At 52.7% G+C, this 23,205-nt stretch overlaps 2 protein-coding genes across 14 annotated transcripts in view; both read left to right on the top strand.

Moving 5' to 3' along the window:
- The first annotated feature begins 6,730 nt into the window (after positions 1-6,730).
- On the top strand, positions 6,731-17,457 carry Sh2d5 (SH2 domain containing 5). 8 transcript variants are annotated; one of them, XM_029475822.1, is made up of 11 exons: positions 6,746-6,822; positions 9,998-10,076; positions 10,218-10,345; positions 10,660-10,740; positions 11,084-11,158; positions 11,919-12,065; positions 13,073-13,324; positions 13,476-13,650; positions 13,959-14,067; positions 14,524-14,683; positions 15,608-16,633. In XM_029475822.1, the coding sequence occupies exons 3-11, from the start codon at positions 10,259-10,261 to the stop codon at positions 15,809-15,811; spliced, it is 1,290 nt and encodes a 429-aa protein (XP_029331682.1). In that variant the 5' UTR covers positions 6,746-6,822; positions 9,998-10,076; positions 10,218-10,258; the 3' UTR covers positions 15,812-16,633. The 8 variants fall into 8 exon arrangements, with proteins under 8 accessions (XP_021017035.1, XP_029331682.1, XP_029331685.1 ...); XM_029475825.1 differs by having other exon boundaries at positions 13,479-13,650; XM_029475824.1 differs by having other exon boundaries at positions 9,998-10,061.
- A 1,501-nt stretch (positions 17,458-18,958) lies between these two features.
- Positions 18,959-23,205, top strand: part of Kif17 (kinesin family member 17) — a 39,107-nt gene continuing 34,860 nt past the window's right edge. For all 6 annotated transcript variants that reach the window (XM_029475720.1, XM_029475721.1, XM_029475717.1 and 3 more), the window contains exon 1: positions 18,959-19,222. In XM_029475720.1, the coding sequence (XP_029331580.1) occupies positions 18,992-19,222 (231 nt within the window). In that variant the 5' untranslated portion in view covers positions 18,959-18,991. The remainder of the gene's footprint in view (positions 19,223-23,205) is intronic.

Here is a 23,205-nt window from a genome sequence, read left to right on the forward strand (position 1 = left end):
ACTTCAGTTCCAGGGTTTCTGACTCTCTCACAGACATACTTGCAGACAAAACACCAATGAACATAAAATAAAAGCAAACTTGTTTTTAAGAGAGTCATCCTGAGGCTGTGGTGGCACACACCTTTAGTCCTGGCACTTAGGAGTCAGAAGCAGGCTGATCTCTGAGTTCAAGGCTAGCCTGGTCTTTAGAGTGAGTGACAGCCAGAGAAACCCTGTCTGAAAGAAAGAGGGGGGAGGAGAGGGAGGGAGGGAGGGAGGGAGGGAGGAGTCATCTTTATTGAAAAACTTTTCTCAACATCATAAGAGCCTAGTTTTTTGTGTTTAATTAACATACAAAATTCAGGATAGACTGGGAGAAAAAATGACATCACAGTTACAGACAGTAGCGTGCCACAGAGATCTCTCTCTCTCTAGAAAGCTTGAATTCCTCATATGTGTGCCAGGGACTGGTTACACATAGGGTATTGTTAGCTACCTGAGCCAACAATTCTCTGCTCTTATGGAATCAAAAATTGCAGGTCGGTTTTTCTGTGTTATCAGTATTGCTTGTACAGAGGTTTGCTGACTGCTCAGCTGGCCCCTGCCCCATACATCAGACCCTGTAACTTGCACAGTGAGAAGCTGAGGTCATGTAAGGTCTCTCTCTCTGCTCTAAATCCACCTTAACAAAAGTTTAGGGTAGGACAGTCTGCTTTAACGTCCCAGGAAAGGTAAAGACTGGATCATTACGTACACTTTCATTCCCTGCCAGAGGGACTTTTGATTTCTGTTTTCATCTGTGCGCTCTGCAGAAGACATTTACTCTTTACTTTTGTGTTAAATGAGAAGAGAAAATGCAGGAGGTGGGTGTCTGGCCTAATGGTCTGTCTGGTTTATAGTCTTTCATAGACTCTGAAGTCACCTGCTCCAAAATGGTTGAAAAATGAGTCTCTGAAGATGCTGGAAGCCAGGTGGTTGGCTTAACCTGTATTCTCAGAGACTCATTATTACTTTATTCCGTAGTAATGGGATAAAGGCAAAGTTTATTAGCACAGGTTAGACCTAGTCCACATGAGCATAACTGCAGGAAATCTAGTCCTGTATACACTCCGGAAAGGACAGGCTTGGTGGACCATGCCTGTCAAGACAGCAGTGGGAGCTGTTTTCATCATGTCTATTGACAATAGTTTGAGTATTTATGGAAAAACAAGATCTAAATAAATGCAACCCTTGGATATAAACTTGGCTTGTCCATTAATTGTTATGTAAACTTGTTACTTAGCTTTCTCTTGCTGTAACAAAATAGAAATAATCTTTAAGGAGGAAAGGCATTAATTTGTGCCTTACTGATAAATTCCTGTCATAGAACACCATGACCAAGACAACTTAGAAATTGTTTAATTTGAGCCTCATGGTTTCAGAGGGTCCAGGATCACCAAGGCAGAGAGCATGACAGCAGCCGCAGCACTGGAGCAGTGGCTGAGAGCTCACTCCACACCCCCCACCCCCCACCCCCCGCCCCGAGACAGGGTTTCTCTGTGTAACTCTGGCTCTCCTGGAACTGACTTTGTAGACCAGGCTGGCCTCAAACTCCACCTGCCTCTGCCTCCCAAGTGCTGGGGAGAGCTCACATCTTGATCCACTAGCACAAAACAGAGCACTCAGTGTGAGTAGCATAGGCTTTTGAAACCTCAAAGCAGACCCTGATGACAGACCTCCAGCAATGTCACACCTCCTAGTCCTTCCCACACAGTTCTACCAACTGGGGAGCAGGGGTTCAAATATATGGGCCTGTGGGGGTTCTCATTCAAAGCCTCACATCTTAGGCTCTCAGTGATCAGGCAGGGCAGGGCACCCCTCCTAATAATTTAACTCCCTCCCACTAGACTGCTACCTTTTAAAGGTTCTGCTACCTCCCAACGACCTGAGCTTTTGGAAGAGCACCTACCCAACCACTGAATAGAAATTTCTCTAATAGTACCAGTAGTTTATATGCTGGCTTTGTGCTGTGTTATCACATAGCTAGGCATTCTCCATTTTAGGGGTAGAAAATCAAATTCTATATCACAGGTAGTTGGCAAAGGTGGAGTTACCACCTGTGTGCTTTTCCTTTTTAATTACATTTTGTTAGTGTGTGCGTCCATGTGCTTAGGGTGCCCGTGTGGAGATCAGGGGACAACTTGGAGTTGGTTCTCTTTCTACCACATGAGATCCAGGCAAGTGCTTTTCCCCTTTGCGACATCTCACTGGCCTCAAATCCATGTACTTTGGTTTGGTTTGGTTTTTCGAGACACGGTTTCTCTGTGTAGCCATGGCTGTCCTGGAACTCACTCTGTAGACCAGGCTGGCCTCGAACTCAGAAATCCGCCTGCCTCTGCCTCCCGAGTGCTGGGATTAAAGGNGGGATTAAAGGTGTGCACCACCACACCCGGCCCATGTACTTTGAATGCAAAACTATTTTTGACTGCTTCCCCCCTTGACTTTTCTTTTTCTTTTAAGATTTATGTGTGTAAGTACACTGTGGCTCTCTTCAGACACACCAGAAGAGGGCATCAGATCCCATTACAGATGGTTGTGAGTCACCATGTGGTTGCTAGAGATTGAACTCAGGACCTCTGGAAACGCAGTCAGTGTTCTTAACCACTGAGCCATCTCTCCAGCTGCCCCATCCCTGGACTTTTTAAAAGTTTTGTATTGTCCCAACATTGTCTCCATCTCTACCCTGGAAGGCAGTGTTCATGAAGACCAGGAAGGGATATCATCTCAAGGCAGGGTGGCTCGAGTCTCGATACAGATCCCTGGGTGCTCGATAAAACTCCCTATAAAACAGACTGTCTTTGAGCTTGCAGTGATTCTCCTGCCTCTGCCTCCCAAGTGCCAGGATTCTAGGCAATGACCCCACACTGAACTTCCCTGTAGCTTTTAACAACTGTCAAATTTTACTGGGAAATACTATCTGCTTGGCTCTCAGGTTTTTAAAAGACTTAAAAACTTGTTAATGGGAATGGCATATAGTCTGGCCTCGGATCCCACTGGAGCTGGAGTTTGAGAGCGGCCCTGCGTGAGTACCGAGGACTGAACTCGGGTCCTTTGCTCTTAACCACTGAGCCATCTCCATTCCTGACTCTAAGGTTTTTTATAGGATGGTAGAGACACTTGGCCACTCTCAGGCGCTCACTCTGGGATGCTTTCTGTGTGCTGCTCACTCTCATGTCTTACTCCAGAACCACCAAAAAGGGGCTCGTTTTCCATGACGCTTAGCAAGAGGAGTTCCAGCACACAGAGGTATCCACTGAACAGCCCTGAGCTGCAGGGGAGCAGCCGTCCATCTCCTGCCGGCCTCACTCCACTGCACCATTCTGCAACCGGGATCTGATGAGCTTCTTGTCAGGCATTCGTCTCTTACTTTACCTGTCTGTATAAGCCAAAGTTGCCGGTAACATTCGGTTATGAGGAACTGGGGCAATGGCTCAGCTGCCAGAAACCAGGCAGCTCTATGTGAGTTTCCAAGGCCAAGCCGGGCCCCCTCGTCAGCCTGGATCAAAAGCAGGGCCAAGACCAGAACTGAAGCTGTTTGGTGTGCAAGCTACAAAACAAAACCGTGTCTTAGTGACTTCGGTTTTTTCAATGTACGTGTTAGAGAATGGGTTTGGTACTGCACATTCTTCCTGTGGGAAATGCATCCCCAGCTGCTAAGTTTCTGGAAAGAAGCCCACCCCCCCCTTTTCAGACCCCTTCCTTTCTGCTGGGAAAGTATGAGACCCGGTTGGACACGCGGCATCTGTCCTGGGGCACCGCCTTTCCGAGGTACTTGGCATGCAGGAGATGCATCACACAGCTCGGGAGGTGGCTGGCGAGCAGCTTCCTGCTGATGTGCAGTTACTCCTACACACATTCGTCAGCTGCCAAACACAGAGCCAGATTCAGGGATTTTGGATAAAAGGAGAGATTGTGAGAGCAAGCTCCCACCTGTGTGCTTTAGTGATTACCGCTGACTCACAGGAAGTAACCATGACTTGCAAGGTGAACACGGATGCATTTGGCAATCATGACTCCCACCCCAGCCCGCCCTGGCCTGACTTTTTTATGTCATCTGTCTCTGTGCTTAATATGGGTAACTCCAGGCTTCCTGCACAGGTGAGTCATACATGCAGTGGAAATGCTGCTCCTGGTAGCTGAGAGCTTGCTGTTTGGAACGCTGGAATAGACGTGGCGGCTGAGATAGTGACAACTGCTTCGAGTTACGGTTCTTACTGGGACTAGATCAGCTTGCCCAGAGATGGCTGGCACCTCCAAAGTTTCTCACCTTTGATGCAAGCCTTGGGGCATGTAGTTGTTCTTTTGTTTGAATTTCATGTGTACAGGTGTTTTGTCTGTGTATGTTTATATATCACATGTGTGCCTGGTGCCCAAGGCAGCCAGAAAGACGGTGTTAGAGTCCCCCTAGAATGGGATTCACATGGTGAACCACCACCATTGTGGGTGCTGGCAATAGGAATTGAACTTGGAACCTCAAAGCCATTGAGCCTCTCTCCAGCCTATAAGGTGTTTTATTATTATTACATTTTGGTTGTTATTTGTGTGTGCACATAGAAGGTTGTGGGCATTTGAAAGGCAGGGGACAAGTTTGTCTTCTTCCACAGCATGGGTCCTAAGGATTGAATTCCGGTCATCAGCCTTGGCAGCAGGTAACTTAACCCACTGAACCACCCTGCCTGGTTTTTATTTTATCCATGGTGGGGATTGAACTTAGTCTTGTGCATGCCTGAGAAATGTTCTACCACTGACATACGTGACAGCCATGCTTTCCTTTCTTTTTTGTTTTGTTTTGTTTTGTTTTTCGAGACAGGGTTTCTTTAAAAAAAAAAAAAAAAGCCGGGCGGTAGTGGTGCATGCCTTTAATCCCAGCACTCAGGAGGCAGAGGCAGGCGGATTTCTGAGTTGGAGGCCAGCCTGGTCTACAAAGTGAGTTCCAGGACAGCCAGGGCTATATAGAGAAACCCTGTCTCAAAAAACAAAAAAGTCATATTCATTTTGGGGGCTGGAGAGATGGCTCAGCCACTAAGAGCAGAGAACCTGGGCTGTGTTTTTAGCACCCATGTGATAGCTAATACCCATCTGTAATTCTAGTTCCAGAGGTTTGCCCCCCCCACCCCCACCTTCTGTTCTCTGAGGGACTCAGGCATGAATGCGATATATATGCACACATGCAGGCAAAACATTTATAAATCTGGGTAGAGAAATGTCTCACATGGTTAAGAGCACTGGTTGCCCTTCCAGAGGACCTAGGCTCCATTCCTAGCATTTGTATGACAACTCATAACTCTATGTAACTCCAGTTGCAGAGGATCTGATGGTACCAGGTATGCATGTGGTGCACAGATATAAAAACAGGCAAAACACACATACAGATAAAAATTAATAAAATGAAAGAAAAAAAAGGAATGGATCATAGCTCACAATCAAAAATAAATTTATAAAATTGTAAAAATTGTATTATATAACAAGTGCATTTTATTTAAAAATAAAATAAACTAAGATGAAATAAGGAGCTTCAAATATTTTTTTTAAGAGTTAGGATGTAGCCTTTTCATTTTTATGTATCCTGAGTTGCCCGTTTGGTGAACTGAGCTTGCCCCCCCCCCCACCCCCGTTGCTCCTTTACGGTCCAGGCCTGGAGACTGTTAGGGACATACCTTAACATTCTGCACAGGGGAACTGCCAAAGGTCACAGACAAAAGAAATTCAAAATAGCATCGGTATTTACTGACCCTTCACTTACCAGGTCAGTGTCCCTGTCACGTCTTCCAGTTCTCACCTGGCTGAGTCAGGGGTGGTAATGGCTATGGGAGAGGCCCTGGAGGATAAATATGATTAAAGTGTTATCTAAGTCCCACTGGGGAGAGAGAAGTGCCTGGTTGTGGGCAACAATCACACCTTATTGTTGCCTCTGGAACGGTGTTAGGAGCTCTGCAGAGACAAGGGATGCCCAGAGCCGTGCCCTGGGCACTCTGCACTGCACCTGGGAACTCCCCTGAGGCTGCAGATTCAGGTCCACCTTCTCGCGGGCTCTGTCATCTGTCTTGGTGTCCCTTCCTGGGTCTGAACCCTTGTGTCCTGGATTTCTGTGGTGTGCCACACGGGCAGTTTCTGATGCGTTCTCTCTGCAGATTTCGGGTTTAATACACACCACGCGCTTGCCTGGCTCGGATTTGCGATTTATTTGGGCCACCTACTGCGCTCCTCACCTAATGGGATCAGAAGGGCTCGTCCTCTCGGCTCTGTGCGCGCGCTGGCTAAATTCACTCACCATTTCCCCATCTAAGTGGATTTCCGTGAGGCCGGAAGGACAAGAGTCACCACTCGTGCTGGACCCCAGCTGAGCGGTCCAATCAATCTCCACCCAGTAAGTGGATACGTGCCACCCAGTCCTCTGCCATTTACGTGTGAAGGGGTGGGACTGCATGGTCATTGAACGACCGTGCAGACCTAGTGGAGTAGCTAGGTCTGCCCCGAGGAGCAGACGAGTGGCGAGGCCTTGAGCTCAGCGAGTCCGGACAGCTTCGTGGAGGAAGAGCGACAAGGAGGAGCCAGCCCAGGTCGCAGTGTGGGCGGAGCCAGCCTCTGATTGGGCGGCACGGCGGAGCGGAGCGGCTCCGATTGGCTGGTGAGGCGGGAGCCGCAGCCAGGTGATGCCCAAGGGGTCGGGTCCCAGGGCCACGTGGGGGGCGCGCGGCGCGGGGGCGGGGGCGTGTGCGGGGGTGGGGCGGGCCGGGCGCTGGGTAGGAGCAGAAGCTGCGGGAATCCGAGCTGTGAGACCTGCCAGGAGGCGCGGCAGCGGTGGTGAGTGCTCCTGGGAACCCTCCAGGGGCTGGGCCGGAGCCGGGAGGGTCTCCCAGAGCGAGCCGCACCCCCACTTCCCTCCGCCGGCAGTTGCCATCATCTCAGTCCCCGTCACCATACCTCCCTTTCTGGCGCCCGGGCACCTGTGCCCCTCCGAGAACCTAGCGCTGCGTGGGGATGGTGACGCTTGCGAGATCGCTGTCTGCGCTCGCACGCGCTCCGCACCTCCGCGCGCGATCCTTTCCGCGTCTTCCCTATCCAGCCTGTGTACTCTCCGCGACCAAATAGATTTCGGGAAGAACAGAGGCTGATGAACAGACCCAGGAGGTGGCTGCCTTCGCGGTCGCCTTCACAACTGAGGAACTGGAAGCTGGCAGACCAAGGTCACATCAGCCAAACCTGCTGAACCCCAGTCCAGTCCCTTGTTGCGCGGGTCCAGGGCCTGTGGGGATGGTAGCAGAAGTGTGCTGGGCTGGGAGCCCAGCCTTTCTAAACAGTTCCATACCTAGCGCCTGAGTTGTTGCAGCTATGAGGCTACTACTGGCTACTTCTGCACAGATACAGACCCAGTGTATACCAAGGATGGATGCCTGCTTGGGGGCCCCATAGACTGTAAGCAGAAGGGTACTGCCTAGCCTCGGCAGAGAGTCCTGGGTTTGCCAGCTCTCCCTCCTGTGATGTGTGCCTTTAGTCCAGCAGCTGGGGTCTGCAGGCTTGGGAGTCTCCCAAGTACCCTGAATGGATAGATAGTTGAGTTTTATGGTGCACAGGGCCCTGTGATTGGACGTGAAGTATAGAGTTAACAAAGCCCGTCTCCTGCTCCTAAGGAGAACAACCCCCCTCGCCCTCTGGAAAATAGAAGCCCGTATGTGTCTCTGTAGGAATGTCCTGGCTGCAGTAGACAGACCCCTGTGGGAAACTTTTTTTTGGTTCAAAGAGATGAGATGGGTTTGTGGTCGTTTTCGGGGTTTCAGTGAACCCTGGTGACCTCCTTGGTCTAAGGCAGGATCAGACTGGAAGACGGGCAGGAGGGGAACACAGTTCCTGTTTCTGGGGAGGCTAAATATAAGGAGGCTGGGGACCGCCCGGTGCTTGGAGGATGCTGTCCACCCGCCTTCCCCCCACCCCCCGGCCCTCCTTTCCCCTACAGAGGACTGGGCAAGCTGGTCTCTCTCTCTCTCTCTCTCTCTCTCTCTCTCTCTCTCTCTCTCTCTCTCTCTCTGTGTGTGTGTGTGTGTGTGTGTGTGTGAGTGTGAGCTTTGCTGACCCTTGGCTCTTTACCCTGTGCTTGCCAGGCGCAGGCAGGGTGTGAAGGGCTCTTGTCAGCTCTCTTTGTCTCTTTCGTGATTGCTTTTCTTCTCACCCGTTCCATCCCTCCCCACCCCACCCCCCTTCCTTACGGGTCTCATTGCCGGCTGTGTGTCTTGTGGTCTCTGCTTCCTTGATCTCTTCTGCCTGCCTTGGTGATTAGAACGTGAAGAAGCACTTCACTGCCTCCCTGGGAGCTGCGTCCCCCTGCTGGGAAGGGGCAGGCTGCACTTGGCAAGACTGTGGTCTGCTTTATATAAACATCAGATGTGCCATCAGGACAGGCGACTGGGAAGTGAGCAGGGTTAGAAGGGAAGGTTGGCAGAGCACAGGTCGGCAGCAGCCTTGGGGAGGTCTGGGTGGACTCTGGGGCAGGGGCGGGGCTACAGCCATTGTTTCCCACTCTCCCGGGTTGAAGCCTGGGCTTGAAGGTCACTGGCCAGTAGAGGTGGAGGGATCTAAGAGCATCAATTCTAAGGCACCCCGATCTCCTCCCTTTCCAAGCACATCTGCCGCTGCTGTGGTACTTTCAGGCCACCCTACTAACTCCTCCTGCGCTTTCCCCGGGGAGTCAAAGCCTCCAGGCCAGCTTCCTTCCCAGCCTGACTTTCACAGTTGCTGCGGGCTTTGTAACCTGGACAGGAAGTCTTGAAAGTGGCTAGACTCTGCTGTCTTCCCAAGCTGCCTTTTGGCCAAGGGGGGTGGGGGGGCTTGTACCTCACATTACCCAGAGTTTTCAGGAAAGGAAGTGAGTGCATAGAGAGATGGGGCGGCTGCACCAAAGCCACACAGAACTTGTGCCCAGGCCTCTCTGACCCGAGCCAGTCATTGCAAGAAGGCTGGTGAGAAGGCAGCTGGGAGAGGGCAGGTGTCTCTGGGGATGCTGAGTCTGCAGGGACCCCAAGCATAGGCTTTCCTCCACTCTGCTTTGCAGTAACTGGTCCACTGATGCATCTGTCCCATAGGACAGTCCTCCACCTCTGGATCTGGCTAAAGGTCCCGGGGGGGGGGGGGACAAAAACAAAAATCAGGGCCAGGATGGAATGCAGTTTGTCAATCTCCTGGGTACTTGTCCATTTTCTCTGCACTCCATTTAGCACCAGCTCTTCCTTGGGGTGGGTTGTGGTTTTCATACTGCGCACAGGGCTTTGGGATTCAGGAAGGGAGTTCAGACTGGGCAAATGAGCCAGCAGCCTTTCAGATGGATTCCATCAAAACGAGCTGTTCAGCTCAGGAGCGCCCCTGTGCACCGTTCCTGCCCCGGGGCCTGCTATGGCTCCGCACTGTCCACAGGGTAAGGTCTCATTCTTGGGCTGATGTTGAGTAGTAGTGTTGCGGCCCGTGCTTTGGCAGTCCGCCTTAGGTCCCAGCTCGCCTCTTTTGTGCCTTCTTTCTTGCTTCAGTTACCCGCATCCTTCAATGGACAATTCCCAGACTCCTGTTTTCCCTATGAGACGTTTGGGGGGGTTGTTTGTTTGTTTTTGTTTTGTTTGCGTTGGGGTGTGTGTGTGTGTCTTGTATTGTCCAGTCTATCTCTGAACCTCCTGGGTTCAAATGATTTTGATCCTCCTGCCTCAGTTTCCTGAGAAACTTGAATGGTGGGCAGACACCAGTCCCTTCCCACACTAAGAGCTGGTTCCAATTTTCCAGCAGCTTCTCCTATCATGGAGAGTCCAGTGAGCACTCTAACCTCAGCTCTAGCTCAGTGGCCCATAGCAGGAACCATCCCACCCTCACCCCCCCCCCCCACACACACACCTCCCAGTGTTGCACTACAAGTCCCCAGCCCCTCCTGGGGCCCCTCTCCATTTCTCCACCATCTCACCCGACTAAGGCTTATTATCAGCTTTCCCACCTTGCTCTCCAGGAACGCTGTTGCTCAGAAGCAGGCAGAATTGGTCTTTTATCTCTGTCACGTGCCCCGGACGTTGGTGAGCACCAAGCAGGTACTCAGTGGGTTTGTTGGCTGGTTGGTTGAATGAATGAATGAATGAATGAATGAGTACCAGAGCAAGCAAATTTGAACAAACACACCAGGCCCTGACAGGGGGCTGCCTGAAAACCAACCTCTCCCCTGCCCATCCTAGCCTTCTCTCCGCGGAGCTTGAAGCTGGGCACGCTGGGGACCATGCAGAGGGCTGGGGCCGGGGCCCGAAGGGCTTCCGACTGTGGGCCTGCACCTTACCGGCCCAGGTGCATTGCCAAGCTTGCCCAGGTGGGTGGGTGCCCGTCCTGTGTGTTCTGAAAGTTAGTTGTGGGGTGGCTACTCCCTGGGGTTGGGGAGGACCTGGGGCCCAAGGACCTGACTCTGTCTCCTTTGGAGTGGATATGTGTGGATATGAATGTGTGCGTGAGAAGGTGAGGCCCACGTGTCCCAGCCAGGGTCACCTGCTGAGAACATTAGCAGAGAACTCCGGCCTCCAAGGACAGTGCTTGGACACTGCACACAGCTTGCCTACATGGTGGGATGTTGTGTGTATTGGAGCTATGGGCCTTACTTCCCTGCCTTGCTCTCTCCATCACCACCAGTATGTGGGATCCTTTCCTGTGGATGATTTGGACACTCAGGAGAGCGTGGGCCTCGTACAGCAGCAGCTGTGGGCCCTGCAGGTGAGGAGCTTGGGGAACCATGGTGGGCACCATGAATATCAAACTTGGATAGAGCTCTGAGGGCACATGACGCCCAGGGAGAGTGGGGGCCAAAGGTCTTCTGAGAAGTGACCCAGATAGTTCCAGGCTTCAGGACTCTTCCTAGATGTCTGGGGACCCATGCCCCACAGGTGTGGACTCAACGCCCCAACAATGTGACTGTTGGGGGTTTGCCACCCAGGCCTCTCCCCGGGCAGGGGTATCAGAACTGGCTGAGCAGCCTTGACAAGGGATGCTGGGGGAGGACTACATAAGGCCAGGCCTGGGAAGTGACGTCTGCCTCTGTCAACTGTCTTCCCCTCAGGACTGTTCCCGACGCCGGGCTGTCATCCTGAAATTCAGTCTTCAGGGTCTCAAGATCTACAGTGGGGAGGGCGAGGTAGGCAGGGTAGGGGGCAGGGCAGTGAAGATCAGATGGTCTGCTTATAGTTTACTCTATGGCCGTCTAGGACAAGTTCAGATAACAATGGCTTACCTGACCCTTCGGAAGCTCTGGAGGCCACCTCCTGTCTTAAATATCAGGGACATCCATCCATGAGATTGTCTAAATGCCTAGCCCAACATTGTCCAGTGGCTGTGGACAGTCATGGGCTAGAGCTGGCAGGAAGCTCTTGCATGCTTGCCCGTCCATCCCCCTGGCTACCCGCTGCACAAACAATGTGGCTGCCCATTGACTGCCACCGGGCAACCCACAGCTGCAGGCCTCTTACATAAGGCCCAGTGCCAATGGGGTTCTCCATCACTTGCCTGAGACATTGTTACTATTTGACATGACAGCAAGAGATGCTCAGGGGACTGCTATCACATGGAGAGTGAATGGCAGAGCTAGACTTTGAAGTCCTAGCGTTCCTACCCCAGAGACCAAGTGTATAACTCCGGGCCTGCTGCCACTGCTTCTGTGGAGTTCCAGCCAGAGACCACTGGGTCACTGTTCTGTCCCTCAGGAGTGGCCATCCTGACTTTCGTGTCTGCAGCAGGCCTGGGGCCATGGGCAGTAAGGGCTGAGCTTGGCAGGCCTTGGGGAAAGAAGGGTCTCTTCACTCCAGGAGGTTGGTAGCCCATGCCAGACATTTGAGGTCCTTGGGCCACTGCCACACAGGTGACTGTCTGAGGCCTGCTGTTACCACAATGCCTTACAGGTGCTCCTAATGGCCCATGCGCTGAGACGCATACTCTATGCCACCTGGTACCCAGCTGCCTGCCAGTTTGCTTTTGTTGCCCGGAACCCACGCAGCCCAGCCAGCAAGCTCTTTTGCCATCTCTTTGTGGGGAGCCAGCCTGGAGAGGTACGGGAGACCCAGGGCCGTACTGTCCTCAGGTTGCAGGGGTGAATCCTTGCCTCCCCACACTGGCTTAGGACTGTGTGGAGCACATCAGCACCCCTGACATTCTCTGGGGCTGGGAGCAAAACTAGCCAGGACTTTTCTCTCCCAGGATGGCCCAACCTCCCTCACCCCGGCTCATTCCCTGTCACCTTTCAAAGCCCAGCCCACTTGTAACATGAACCATACTCTAGCATTTGGCTGTCCCTAATGACAGAGATTTGAGGTTTTTTAACACCAGAGGCCATGTCCAGGTTCTGAGCTGTCTCTAGGTGGCCCTGTGTAGCCCTGTGTAGCCCTGTGTAGTGGACAGGGTAGGTCATTGGGCAGGTATATGAGAGGTTAAGGCTGGTGTGGTCACTGTGAATGACAGGGCGGTGGCAGCCAGTCCGTTAGTCAGTTCCAGCATTTGCTCTATGTGGATCCTGGGTGACAGGTGGCCGAAGCCGGAGGTTCCAACATGCTAGGTCTGGATTGTGAATGGCAGGGTCGGAGGAGGGGGTGTTCCATGTTCAGGCCCCAGACAAGTGAGAGTTTTCAGGGTCCCATCTCCTTAAGTCCTCCGAGGGTCATGGGGAGGTGAGGATGAGCTGTCCCATGTCCTGCCCTGTCACCCAACAGCTCTTAAGTTACAGAGCCAGGGCAAAGGCGCTTAGCTACTGCTTAGCTACCTTTGCGGCCCTGAGCACTGGGAGGATGGTGAGTCTTAGGTAGGAGTGCATTGGGCCCAGGGTTGCGCTCTTGCTCCTGGCATGATACCTGGCACAGAGTGGCTTAGCAGTGATGTGCCCAGAGAAATCTGGTAGCAGAGGCTGCATGTGGTGAGATATTGAGGGCAAAGTAGGAGTTTCCCCAGGAAGTTTCTTTGTGGGGGGACACATGAAGTTAAGGAGCCATTTGTAGCCCCAGAGCTGGTGCCTGAGATGTCTTCTAGGAGACTGCCACCGCTGAGCCTCCCCCTCCCGTCCTAGGTCCATATCCTGTATCTGCTGCTCTGCCGTTCCTTCCAGCTTGCATACCTCTTGCAGCACCCTGAGGAGAGGGCACAGTCTGAGCCTTGCCTGGCACCTGTAGGGGACCTGTCCCCGAAGCCACTCTGCAGCCCTGGGGTATCCCCTGCATTAGTGCGGGAGCCCTTCAGCCGGGATCAGCTGTCACAGAATGTCCATGCCCTGGTCTCCTTCCGGCGGCTTCCTGCAGAAGGGCTCCTGGGCAGTAATGGGGTATGCCGTGCCCCAGTCAGGAAGGGGTTGGAGGAGAGGGCTTGGGGGTTACGCTGCAGAGGTGGGCTTCTTGCGTGGGGGATGGGGTTCATCTGGCCTCAAACAGATGAGTCTGAATCTGCCTGCCTATGGGCCCTTCTCGGTGCCCTAGAAGGAGCTGCCAGAGTCAGAGGGCCGTGGGGGCACCCGTCATATTCGCCTGGGGAACCCCTACTGCTCACCCACACTGGTGCGCAAGAAGGCCATTCGCAGCAAGGTGATCCGCTCCGGGGCCTACCGAGGCTGCACCTATGAGACCCAGCTTCAGCTGTCAGCCCGGGAAGCCTGTGAGTTGGAGGGGGCGGCTGGCTGGCTTGGCAGGGGCGGCGGTTCACGCTTGTTCTTTTGAGGCTGTAGCCGCCTTCCTCCCAAGGCTGCCTGTGCATTCGAGGGCACATCACGCTTGAGGGCTTATGCAGGGCACAAAGCAATTATGTACGGAGTGTAGGGTTGGAGTGTTGAGGGACCAGATGTGTGACAGTTGGGTGGGGGAAGAGGTTTGGTCGGGGGACAAACCATAGGATAGGGGGTGGGTGGTAAAAGGGTAGGTCTGGCATTAGGAGGTTCTGCCATCTGACCTTCGTGGTCTCCATAGTTCCTGCTGCATGGGAGGCATGGCCCCGTGGCCCTGGTGGCCCCTCGTGCCTTGTGGAGAATGAGGGAAGCCTGACAGAGAACATCTGGGCCTTTGCTGGCCTTTCCAGGTAAGGGGGTTCTGTCCTAGCCTAAAGTCTAGTCCTTTGGGTTGGGTATAAAAATGTGAGGTAGACTCCTTGTCACATGCACACAGGGTACATTGGCATGGACTTTAACTGGTGGTGAGTGTGGGATGCTCCCAGCGTAGGTGATCTCAGACAATGACTTCCTCTACCCAAACCTCAGTTTCCCAGACTGTAAAATGGGGCTATGGAGAGGAGCCCTCTAGGTATGGCCTGTCCCTGCCTGCCTTCCCATGGTTCCTCCAACCTCTCCTGACCAGAGTCTTGAAGTCAGCAAATCGTGTCTCCAGAGGCCTTAAGTTCCTTCGACTAATGTTCACTGAGTGGCTGCTCTGGTTTGGAACTTCAGAGGTCACAGATTCAGTCTTCTACCACCACCATCAAGTTCTTGGAGCTAGTACGCCCTTGACCAAGACAACAGTCTAGGCTCCCTCCCTGTAGGTCCTGTGCTCTTTCCCTGCTGCGGAGAGATGTGCATGGAGCCTTCCTGCTGTGGCCGGAGCCAGGTACCAGCGACCAGTGGAGCCTGTCTGTACGGACCCAGTGTGGTGTGGTGCCTCACCAGGTCTTCAGGAACCACCTAGGCCGGTTCTGCCTAGAGGTGAGACTGTGGGGTTATCCTCTGGGCCTTCCAGCCCTGCCCTGCCCCACAGCTGCCTCCATCTCTGGCATTTCTTAGTCTGCCCTTTTAACTGTCTTTGAGCTCCTGAGCCTACCTCACTTTCATCCTGTTCCCTCACTGGGAACTCTATGGCCCCACCCCTCACCTAGTCCACTCCTGTCTACTTAGCTCTGCAAGCCCTGTTTCTGTTCCTTTTTTTTTTTTTAAGATTTATTTATTTATTTATTTATTTATTGATTATATGTAAGTATACTGTAGCTGTCATCAGACACTCCAGAAATAGGAAGTCAGATCTCCGTATGGTTGTGAGCCACCATGTGGTTACTGGGATTTGAACTCGGGACCTTGGGAAGAGCAGTTGGGTGCTCTTACCCACTGAGCCATCTCACCAGCCCGTTTCTGTTCCTTTTGGCGTTTGTTGTTGGTTTTTGTTTTGTTTTGTTTTTGTTTTCTGAGCCAGGGTCTCTCTGTGTAACCCTGGCTGTCCTGGGACTCACTCCGTAGACCAGGCTGGCCCGAAACTCAGGAATCCACCTGCCTCTACCTTCCAGTGCTGAGAGTAAAGGCGTGTGCCACCACAGTGCCTTCACTGGGTGCTGACCACAGGGTTCAGGGAGAATTGCTGAGGTGCACAGCCACTGGGGTTTCCCCTCTAGAGGTGTCTTTTAGAGGTTATCTCAAGGAGAGCTGGCCTAAACCCACACTGCCTCTGAGTCACTGGTTTCCAGGCCTGAGCTGTTAAGGCTTTTATATGGCAATTGTACAAGGACAGAGTTATACCTCATTCTCCCTTTCTGAGTTTATCCCCTTGCTTCTCGAATGGCAGGCATGTGATGGGAGACCAGGGTAGGGGTGGGGTGAACTATGGGGCAGGTGACCAAAGCTAAGGACCTTCCTCCCCAGCACCTGCCAGCAGAGTTCCCCAGCCTGGAGGCCCTGGTGGAGAGCCACGCCGGGGTGGAACGCAGTCTCTTCTGCCCACTCAGCATGGGCCGTCTCAACCCTACCTACGAAGAGCAGGACTGTGGGACTGAGGGCAGGTTCCCACGGACTCTGCGGCCCCTCAGCCACGCCAAGTCCGAGGCGGAATTGCAAGGCCTGGGCTAGGACACAGCAAGCCCCTAGTCCCCTGGCCCCTGGGCGGCTGGGGTCATTCCACCCTTCCTGCACCCCACCCGCTGATCACCAGCTCCAAACAGGTCAATCTGCCCCTCGATTGGTCTTCCATCACTCCACTGCCATGGGAGAGGAGCCCTGTGGTGGAAGTTGGAGATGCCAGGACCTCTCCCAGGACCTGGGGCCAGCTGAGATACCAGGATGAGCAGGTAGAGCCAGGGTGCTGGTGACCCTAGGTGACTTTGGGGAGTGGTCATGGCCAGGTTCCTAGTGTCATCCTGGTGCAGAGACTTTTGCAGCAGTTCCTGGAGGTGGGTGCAGCCCTTGCTGGAGATGGTGGGGAACCCCAGAACGCTCACCACAGGGAAGCAGATGCTTAGGGGGTTGCTGGTTTGCACCATCAGCTCATTTCCTGGAGTGACTCTGAGTGGGACTAGCAGTGAGCAAACCGCACTCAGTTTGGTGGCTGCTTTAGGAAGCCACCTCCTGCTGGTGCTTCCTTGAACACAATGCTGACCGTTGGCCATGGCTGGCACTGGTAACCTCAGCCCCATTTGCAGTGGAGAACTAGGATTAATGCAAGTCCCACGGGGGTGGGGGGGGGGAGTGACATTAGCAAGGGGCAGTCCAGGGACAGATGCTAGAGGAAGGCATTGGTCCAGCCAGGGAATGTCAAATTCAAGCGTCCCTTAAGTCAACTCCGAAGAATATATGAATCCACCCAAAAGAACAGACTTCTTAGGTGGTGGTGGTGGTACACATCTTTAGAAGGCAGAGGCAGGCAGATCTCTATGAGTTTGAGGCCGGCCTGATCTACAGAGCAAATTCCAGGACAGCCAAGGCTACTCTGACTCAAAAAATAAAAAATAAACAACAACAACAAGATGGATTACCTTTGGAAGCAGAGGGGTAGGCAGGGAGGAGGGATGTCTTCATTTAGTGCCTTGAATACCACAGGTTTCAGTGGAAGCCACAGGTTTTGGGTTTTGGATCCCTTGGGAAGGAAGAAGCCTCTATTGAACAGAGAGGGGACAAATTGGGGAGAAAGATGACAGCCCAGGCTGGGTGCTTCCGACATCCCTGTCTCACCCCCCTCCCCGACATTGGGATAAGGCCTCAGCTCAGTACGTGCATTGCCATTTCTTTCACTTTCAAGTGAGGCATCTTGTGAGGGATGGAGAGAGAGGCGCCTCTGGAACTCTTTCACAAGAGTTCACCTCCCATGCCATGGCCACTTGCATGCCTACTCCTGAGTAGGGCCTGGTTGCCATGGGAGCAGAGATTAGCATATCCCGTGTCCAACCCCAGAGAGTTACACCCAAGGAAATTTGGTAACTACCTTGGCCCAGACTCTAGGCCAGGGCTCACCTCCATGAGGGTATGTTCATAGTGTGAATCTCCAATGTGTACAATACCAGGAGAACCTCCGCACATCCAAGGGACCAGCCTTCCCCATGCCCTTTGACATTTCTTCCAAAACATTTATTGATCGCATGGTACAAATGGCGCAGTCTGGAGCCCATGTGTTCAGACAGTGTCTTATTTACAGGCCATGGCTCTGTCTCTATGCAGACCACCACCACGGCTCTCTTGTGTGCACTTTGAGACAAATAAACCCCATTCTTCAGTCGATTGCAGAAGTTCCTTGAGTAGCGGATCTTCGTCATTGTTTTCCTGTTTTGCTTTTGCTTGTCAAACATGACTGCAGCTGGCATAGAACAGGTCCCGGCCACCAGGGTCCAGAAAGGTCTGAAGGGATTGGGAGATGAGACTTCATGGGAGGTCCTTTGAGAAAAAAGTAGATGGGCCTGTGAGCTGGCTCAGTGCATTTTGTCAAACCTGCTGACCTGAGTTTGATCCCTTGGTCCCACATGGTGGAAGGAGAGACCCATGTCCTGTAAGTTGTCCTCTGACCGCCACACTGGGTGCACATCCATGTATTCATACAAATGCACACACATGGCGTGAGCACACACATGTAATTTATTACAATTCAGACTCTGATCTGATTACCGTCTCAGCAAAGTGTAGTAGGTGCTTTGTACAGCCCACATCTGCCTAAACCAAACTTCAGCTCCAGTTATATCCAAGATACTTTTCCTGATGCCGCCCCCCCCCCCAGCCAACTGAGGATCCTTTTAAAGGTGATCCACAGAAATGGCTCATTTGTAGTCATTCTTTGGTGTGTGTGTGTGTGTGTGTGTATGAGAATATGCGAATGTTAGTTTCCCCTACTAGACTGCAAGAGGCTGTCTTCCCAGAGCCTATCAAATGACTAATGGTGTTTCTGTGCCTAGGAACTCATGGGAGCACTGCAATTGGGTGGTTGGTGGCACAGACTGGGTCAGGAGGTTAGTCTGTGTGGCCTTTCCAACAGAAAGATTAACTCCTAAATTTTTTTGTCTTTTTAATTTTTTTTCAAATATATTTATTTATGCATGTGAACCCACTTGCAAGAGTCCTTCCACCTTGTGGGGTCCCGGGCATAGACTGGGACCATGTAGGCATGGCAGCAAGCACCTTTCACTGTCTGAGCCATCTTGCTGGCCCAGTTTTCCCGTCTTTTAAAATATGAATTCTTAGGGCTGTGGATAGGGGGCAGTGAAGATCTTGTCACTCTCAGACTGTCCCTCTCAGTCTGTAACCCCTAAGGGAAGTGGAGTCAGATGTGGGCTTCAAGTCTTACCCTGCCCACCTCTGCGGGGTTGCTGAACCTCACTGGGCTGGAGCTGCGAGCACTGGGAGACAGAGCAGAGGATGGGATAGGGTAGTTCCTATGGCCTGGTGCATCCCCTGCACCCGGGCTCTCCCTCGCACTCGCCATTCCGTCCTGTGACGTCACGGAGGTTGCCCAGTAACGGCGAACGCCGAGACGGCGTGCACGAGCGCGAGCGTGACCCGGCCAGCTCCGGGGCTCGGGTCGTGCGGCGGCGCCTGCAGCGCGGATCCCCCGTTCCCCGCCCGGGCCCGGCCTCAGGGACGGGCGAGCCCGGGCGCGGGAGGCGGCGGCCCGGGTTCCAGCCCGCACACTTGTCCGCCGAGCCCCTGCCACTCCCAGTGCGCCCCGCGGGGAGTCCCGGCCCCCTGCTGCGGCCCCGCCCCCGCCGCCAGGCCCCGCCCCGCGCGGGCTCTGGCCCCACCCCCTGGACCGGGCCACGCCCCCGGGCAGCCATGGCCTCGGAGTCAGTGAAAGTGGTCGTGCGCTGCCGACCCATGAACAAGCGGGAGCGCGAGCTAAGCTGCCAGTCGGTGGTGACGGTGGACTGTGCGCGCGGCCAATGCTTCATTCAGAACCCGGGAGCGGCGGACGAACCCCCGAAGCAGTTCACCTTCGATGGCGCCTACTACATAGAACACTTCACCGAGCAGATCTACAACGAGATCGCCTACCCGCTGGTGGAGGTGAGGGCGCCCCGAGACTGAAGGGCCAGTCTCGGGGCTCCCGGAAAGTGGAGACAGGATAGGTGGGTTAACCCAGCCCTACCCCAAAAGCCAAGCGAGAAGGCTCCGGGCACAGGTAGATAGCGGCAGGTTAGTCTGAAGGCTTGTCCTGACTGTATCCACCGGGGACCTGCCCCCAGTGTGGTGGCAACCTCCCGGCTGAACCCAGCACCCCAGCTGGTCCACATGCCAGTCCTTTGCAGCTTTTTCTGCAGAACTTCAGACCCAGGACTGCTCAGCGTCCCTGCTTGTCCTAACCCGCATCGCTTGCAGTCCCTTTACCAAAGACTCTAGACTCCTGGGGTCCTGGTCCTCTGTCCTCATTCCAGACCTGTAGGATCCTGAAAGCTCCAGCCATTTTCCCCAGCCTCCTTCCCTCCTAAGCGTCCCAGGAGTCTTCTCTCCTCTGTTCACACTTGCCCCCATTTCAACCCCACAAGCAAAATCCTCATGTTTGAACTCTTCTCATTCGAGTAGTAAAGAAAACACTTGTCTTTCTAAGAAAGAAACAGCGTGGTGCTTCCATGTGCTCCAGTATCTGAGGTTTGGAGAAACCCTTATGCAAAGAAATCCCAAATTATTTAACATATAATGCTTTCTATTTTGACTGGCAGGCTCTTTCATCTCTTCTGCCTCTCCTGCCTGTTGAGATGTGTTTCAAAGCCTCCAGCCTGTGTGTGCTGAGCCAGGAATAGAGACGCATCCTTAGAACTTTTTTTTTTTTTTTTTTTTTTTTTTTTTTTTTTTGGTTTTTTCGAGACAGGGTTTCTCTGTATAGCCCTGGCTGTCCTGGAACTCACTTTGNCTCACTTTGTAGACCAGGCTGGCCTCGAACTCAGAAATCCGCCTGCCTCTGTCTCCCAAGTGCTGGGATTAAAGGCGTGCGCCACCACGCCCGGCGCATCCTTAGAACTTAGGGTCAAGCATGCATCTCTGCTTTGCTGAACTCTGACCCCACTCCAAAGGCTTTCTGACTGATAATGTAGACCACAGAACACTTGACCAGAGGTGGTTCCCTCTGAATACTCAGAAGGCAAGGAACAGCTGCCCCGAGGGGACAGTCCCAGGCTCTGACGGTAGCTCAGCTATCACCCTGCTGACCTGATTTTTAGGCTAGAAGGAATCAGAGATTCCATCTGATTCAGTCCCTCTTGCTTCTCGGGTGTTTGAATCTCCATCTAGTAAGGGCCTGGCCCTTGCTTGCATGTCTTAAGTGGCTGTAGCTCGTGCCCTGGAAGCAGCCTGTTCCATTTTTGTTTCTTGGTCTCCAGAGTAACCCACCCACTCAGAGGCCTCCTGGGAGCTTTCAGTCCTCCTTCTGTCCCAGGGACCCTGCAGAGCACTCGCCTCCCTCTGTCTAGAGATGGCACCTTGACTATTTGAACGTGTGTTCCTCCTCAGCCTTGCTTCTGTCTAGGGCTGTCAGCCTTGCTCAGGGTAAGGCCTCTGTTCTCTTCTTGTGGATTATGCAGTGTCCGGGCAAGGCCTACCCGGAGAGGAAGACACTAAGGGCACAGTGACAGACCTCTTGGATCTCTCTTCCACTTCCGAGTCTCACTGTGCAGACCTATCTCTGGACACTCCCCAGACTACAGATTTGACATCCATCCGTTCATCAATCCATTCACCCCTCTGTGAAATGAAACATTAGCATCTCCACTCTGAGCCCCAGATTGAGCATGGGAGGGGGTGTGAAGGAGATATGACTTACCCTCACTAAGCTCAAGGTCAGAGTTGAGTTCAGCTATGCTAAGTTAGCAATCTTTGGTGGCAAGTGGGGGGTGGGGACGGCATGGGGAGGCCTGCAAACCTTGGAAGGGATGGAAGGGAGAACAGAGGGAATCAAGTGTAAAATGAGCCCAGCAGGAGGAGGCCAGGCAAGAAGGTGGAAGGCTGTAGGGGAGAAGCGGGCATGTAGCGTGTAGCGTGTAGCATGCAGCGTTTGGTCTTCACTGAAAGAACTGGAGTCATTCTTGTCAGAGAGCTGACTGAGGCCTGAGGAGGATGTGAGAGGGACGAGTGGAAAGTGCATACAGATCACAGCTCTGGCTGCTTGAGCCAGGAGCAGATGTAGCATTGAGACCAATGGCTGGATAACTCACAGGCCTGCTCGCTCTGGCTCTTCCCAGTGTTTTCTGGTCAGTAGCTTGGGCCTTCTGTACAGGACCCTATCCAGTGCTGTCCCTGCACTTCAGATGCCACATTCTGCCTTTCCCTGTCCTCTTCTGTCCCTTCTGCCCAGGCTCTCTGTTCTTCATCTCTTGTCCGTGACTGAGCTTTTCAACTGTCCTTGGGCTTTTTTCTCCACACCCACCTTTCTTTGACTGACTCCCATCCCCTCCTGCCTTGTCCGACCCCCCAGCCCCCAACAAGCAGCCCTTGCCTAGCCTGTGCTTTAGATTTGATCTCTGTACACACACGCGCACATGCAGAGGGAGAGGAGATCCAACAGTCGATTTCATAAAAACCCACTAATAAGTTTCATAATTCATTAAGACAGGAAGGGATGACAGTCCACAGTGAGTGGCCAAGCAGTGGACACTGGGGACCTGTTCCACATATGCCCCACCACCATCCAGCTATCATAATTATATATATATATATATATATATATATATATATATATACACACACACACACACACTGTAGCTGTCTTCAGACACACCAAAAGAGGGCACCAGATCCCATTACAGATGGTTGTGAGCCACCATGTGGTTGCTGGGATTTGAACTCAGGACCTCTGGAAGAGCAGACAGTGCACTTAACCACTGAGCCATCTCTCCAGCCCCAGGCTATAATAATTTTTAATTAAATTAAATCAAATAAATAAATACAGCTGTTTTATATCATAGACTTTGAGCCACATTAATAATTTTAGCTCCCCCAGTGACAGCGTTTTAAAAACTGAAAGGAACAAACTAAAACTAATTATAATGCAGGGTCTATATGACATTTCATAAAACAATTACATGCACGATAACAACTCTTAGTATTTTATGTTCCTTAATTATACCAAGACTTTGAAGTCTGTAGCCTGGCAGTGGTGGCTCATGCCTTCAGTTCCTGCAGAGGGAGGCAGGGGCAGAGGGATCTCAGAGGTCAGCCTGGTCTATACAGCAGGAGTTCTAGGACAGGCAGGGGTAACACAGAGAAACCCTATTTTGAAACCAAACCAAACAATACAAAATTGAGGGCAGCCTGAAACCAGAGAGATTAAAGAGGTGGTGACGTGGCCCCTGTTGGTACTGGGCTTGCCTGGCGTGCACACTGCCCTGAGTTCAACTCCAGTCCTCTTAAGCCCTCGCGGAGGCCTTTGCTTTGGAATTCCAGGGCTTGGGGACGTGGAAGCAGGGTTGGTTCAAGTTTATCCTCAAGGACTGCTGATGATGCTGAGGTCATTCTGGATGCATGAGATATTTGCCCACCCCAAGAAGACAACTAGCACTTTTGTAGTACGCATGAGACCCTGTTAAAAAAAAATAAGCTCAGTCCTCCAAGTTGCACCAGTGCTGCCTCCTCAGTATGGCTCGTGGCTACACAGGAGAATGGGGCATCCGCTGTGTGGCCCTGAATGTTCCTACAGAGTCCTTACCCTGGGCTTGGGCTAGAGGGACCCTCCTTGTACTGCTTCGTCTTTTCCAGAGGCATCACATGACTCCTGCTTTAGCTGCGTGTGGGTTTGAGAAGCCAGAGCAGGCTCCCAGCTGGATCTTCTTGTCCCCATTTCACACCCCTCCTGTCTCCCCGTCCGGAGCTGCAGGACCCTAGATTGAGTAGACAAGGGGCTGGGAGCTTTGTATGGGTGCCAGCCTTCTTGAGAATCAAACCAGCTCTCAGGGATTCCTGCTGAGATCTGTTTGGGTCACAGGGATTTTTTTTTCCCAGTGAAATTCAGTGTGGCATCATGTAGGCATAGGGCTCTGGGAACAGACTTCTGGGCCTGT

Source organism: Mus caroli, chromosome 4, assembly GCF_900094665.2.
Source record: "Mus caroli chromosome 4, CAROLI_EIJ_v1.1, whole genome shotgun sequence".
NCBI lineage: Eukaryota > Metazoa > Chordata > Mammalia > Rodentia > Muridae > Mus > Mus caroli.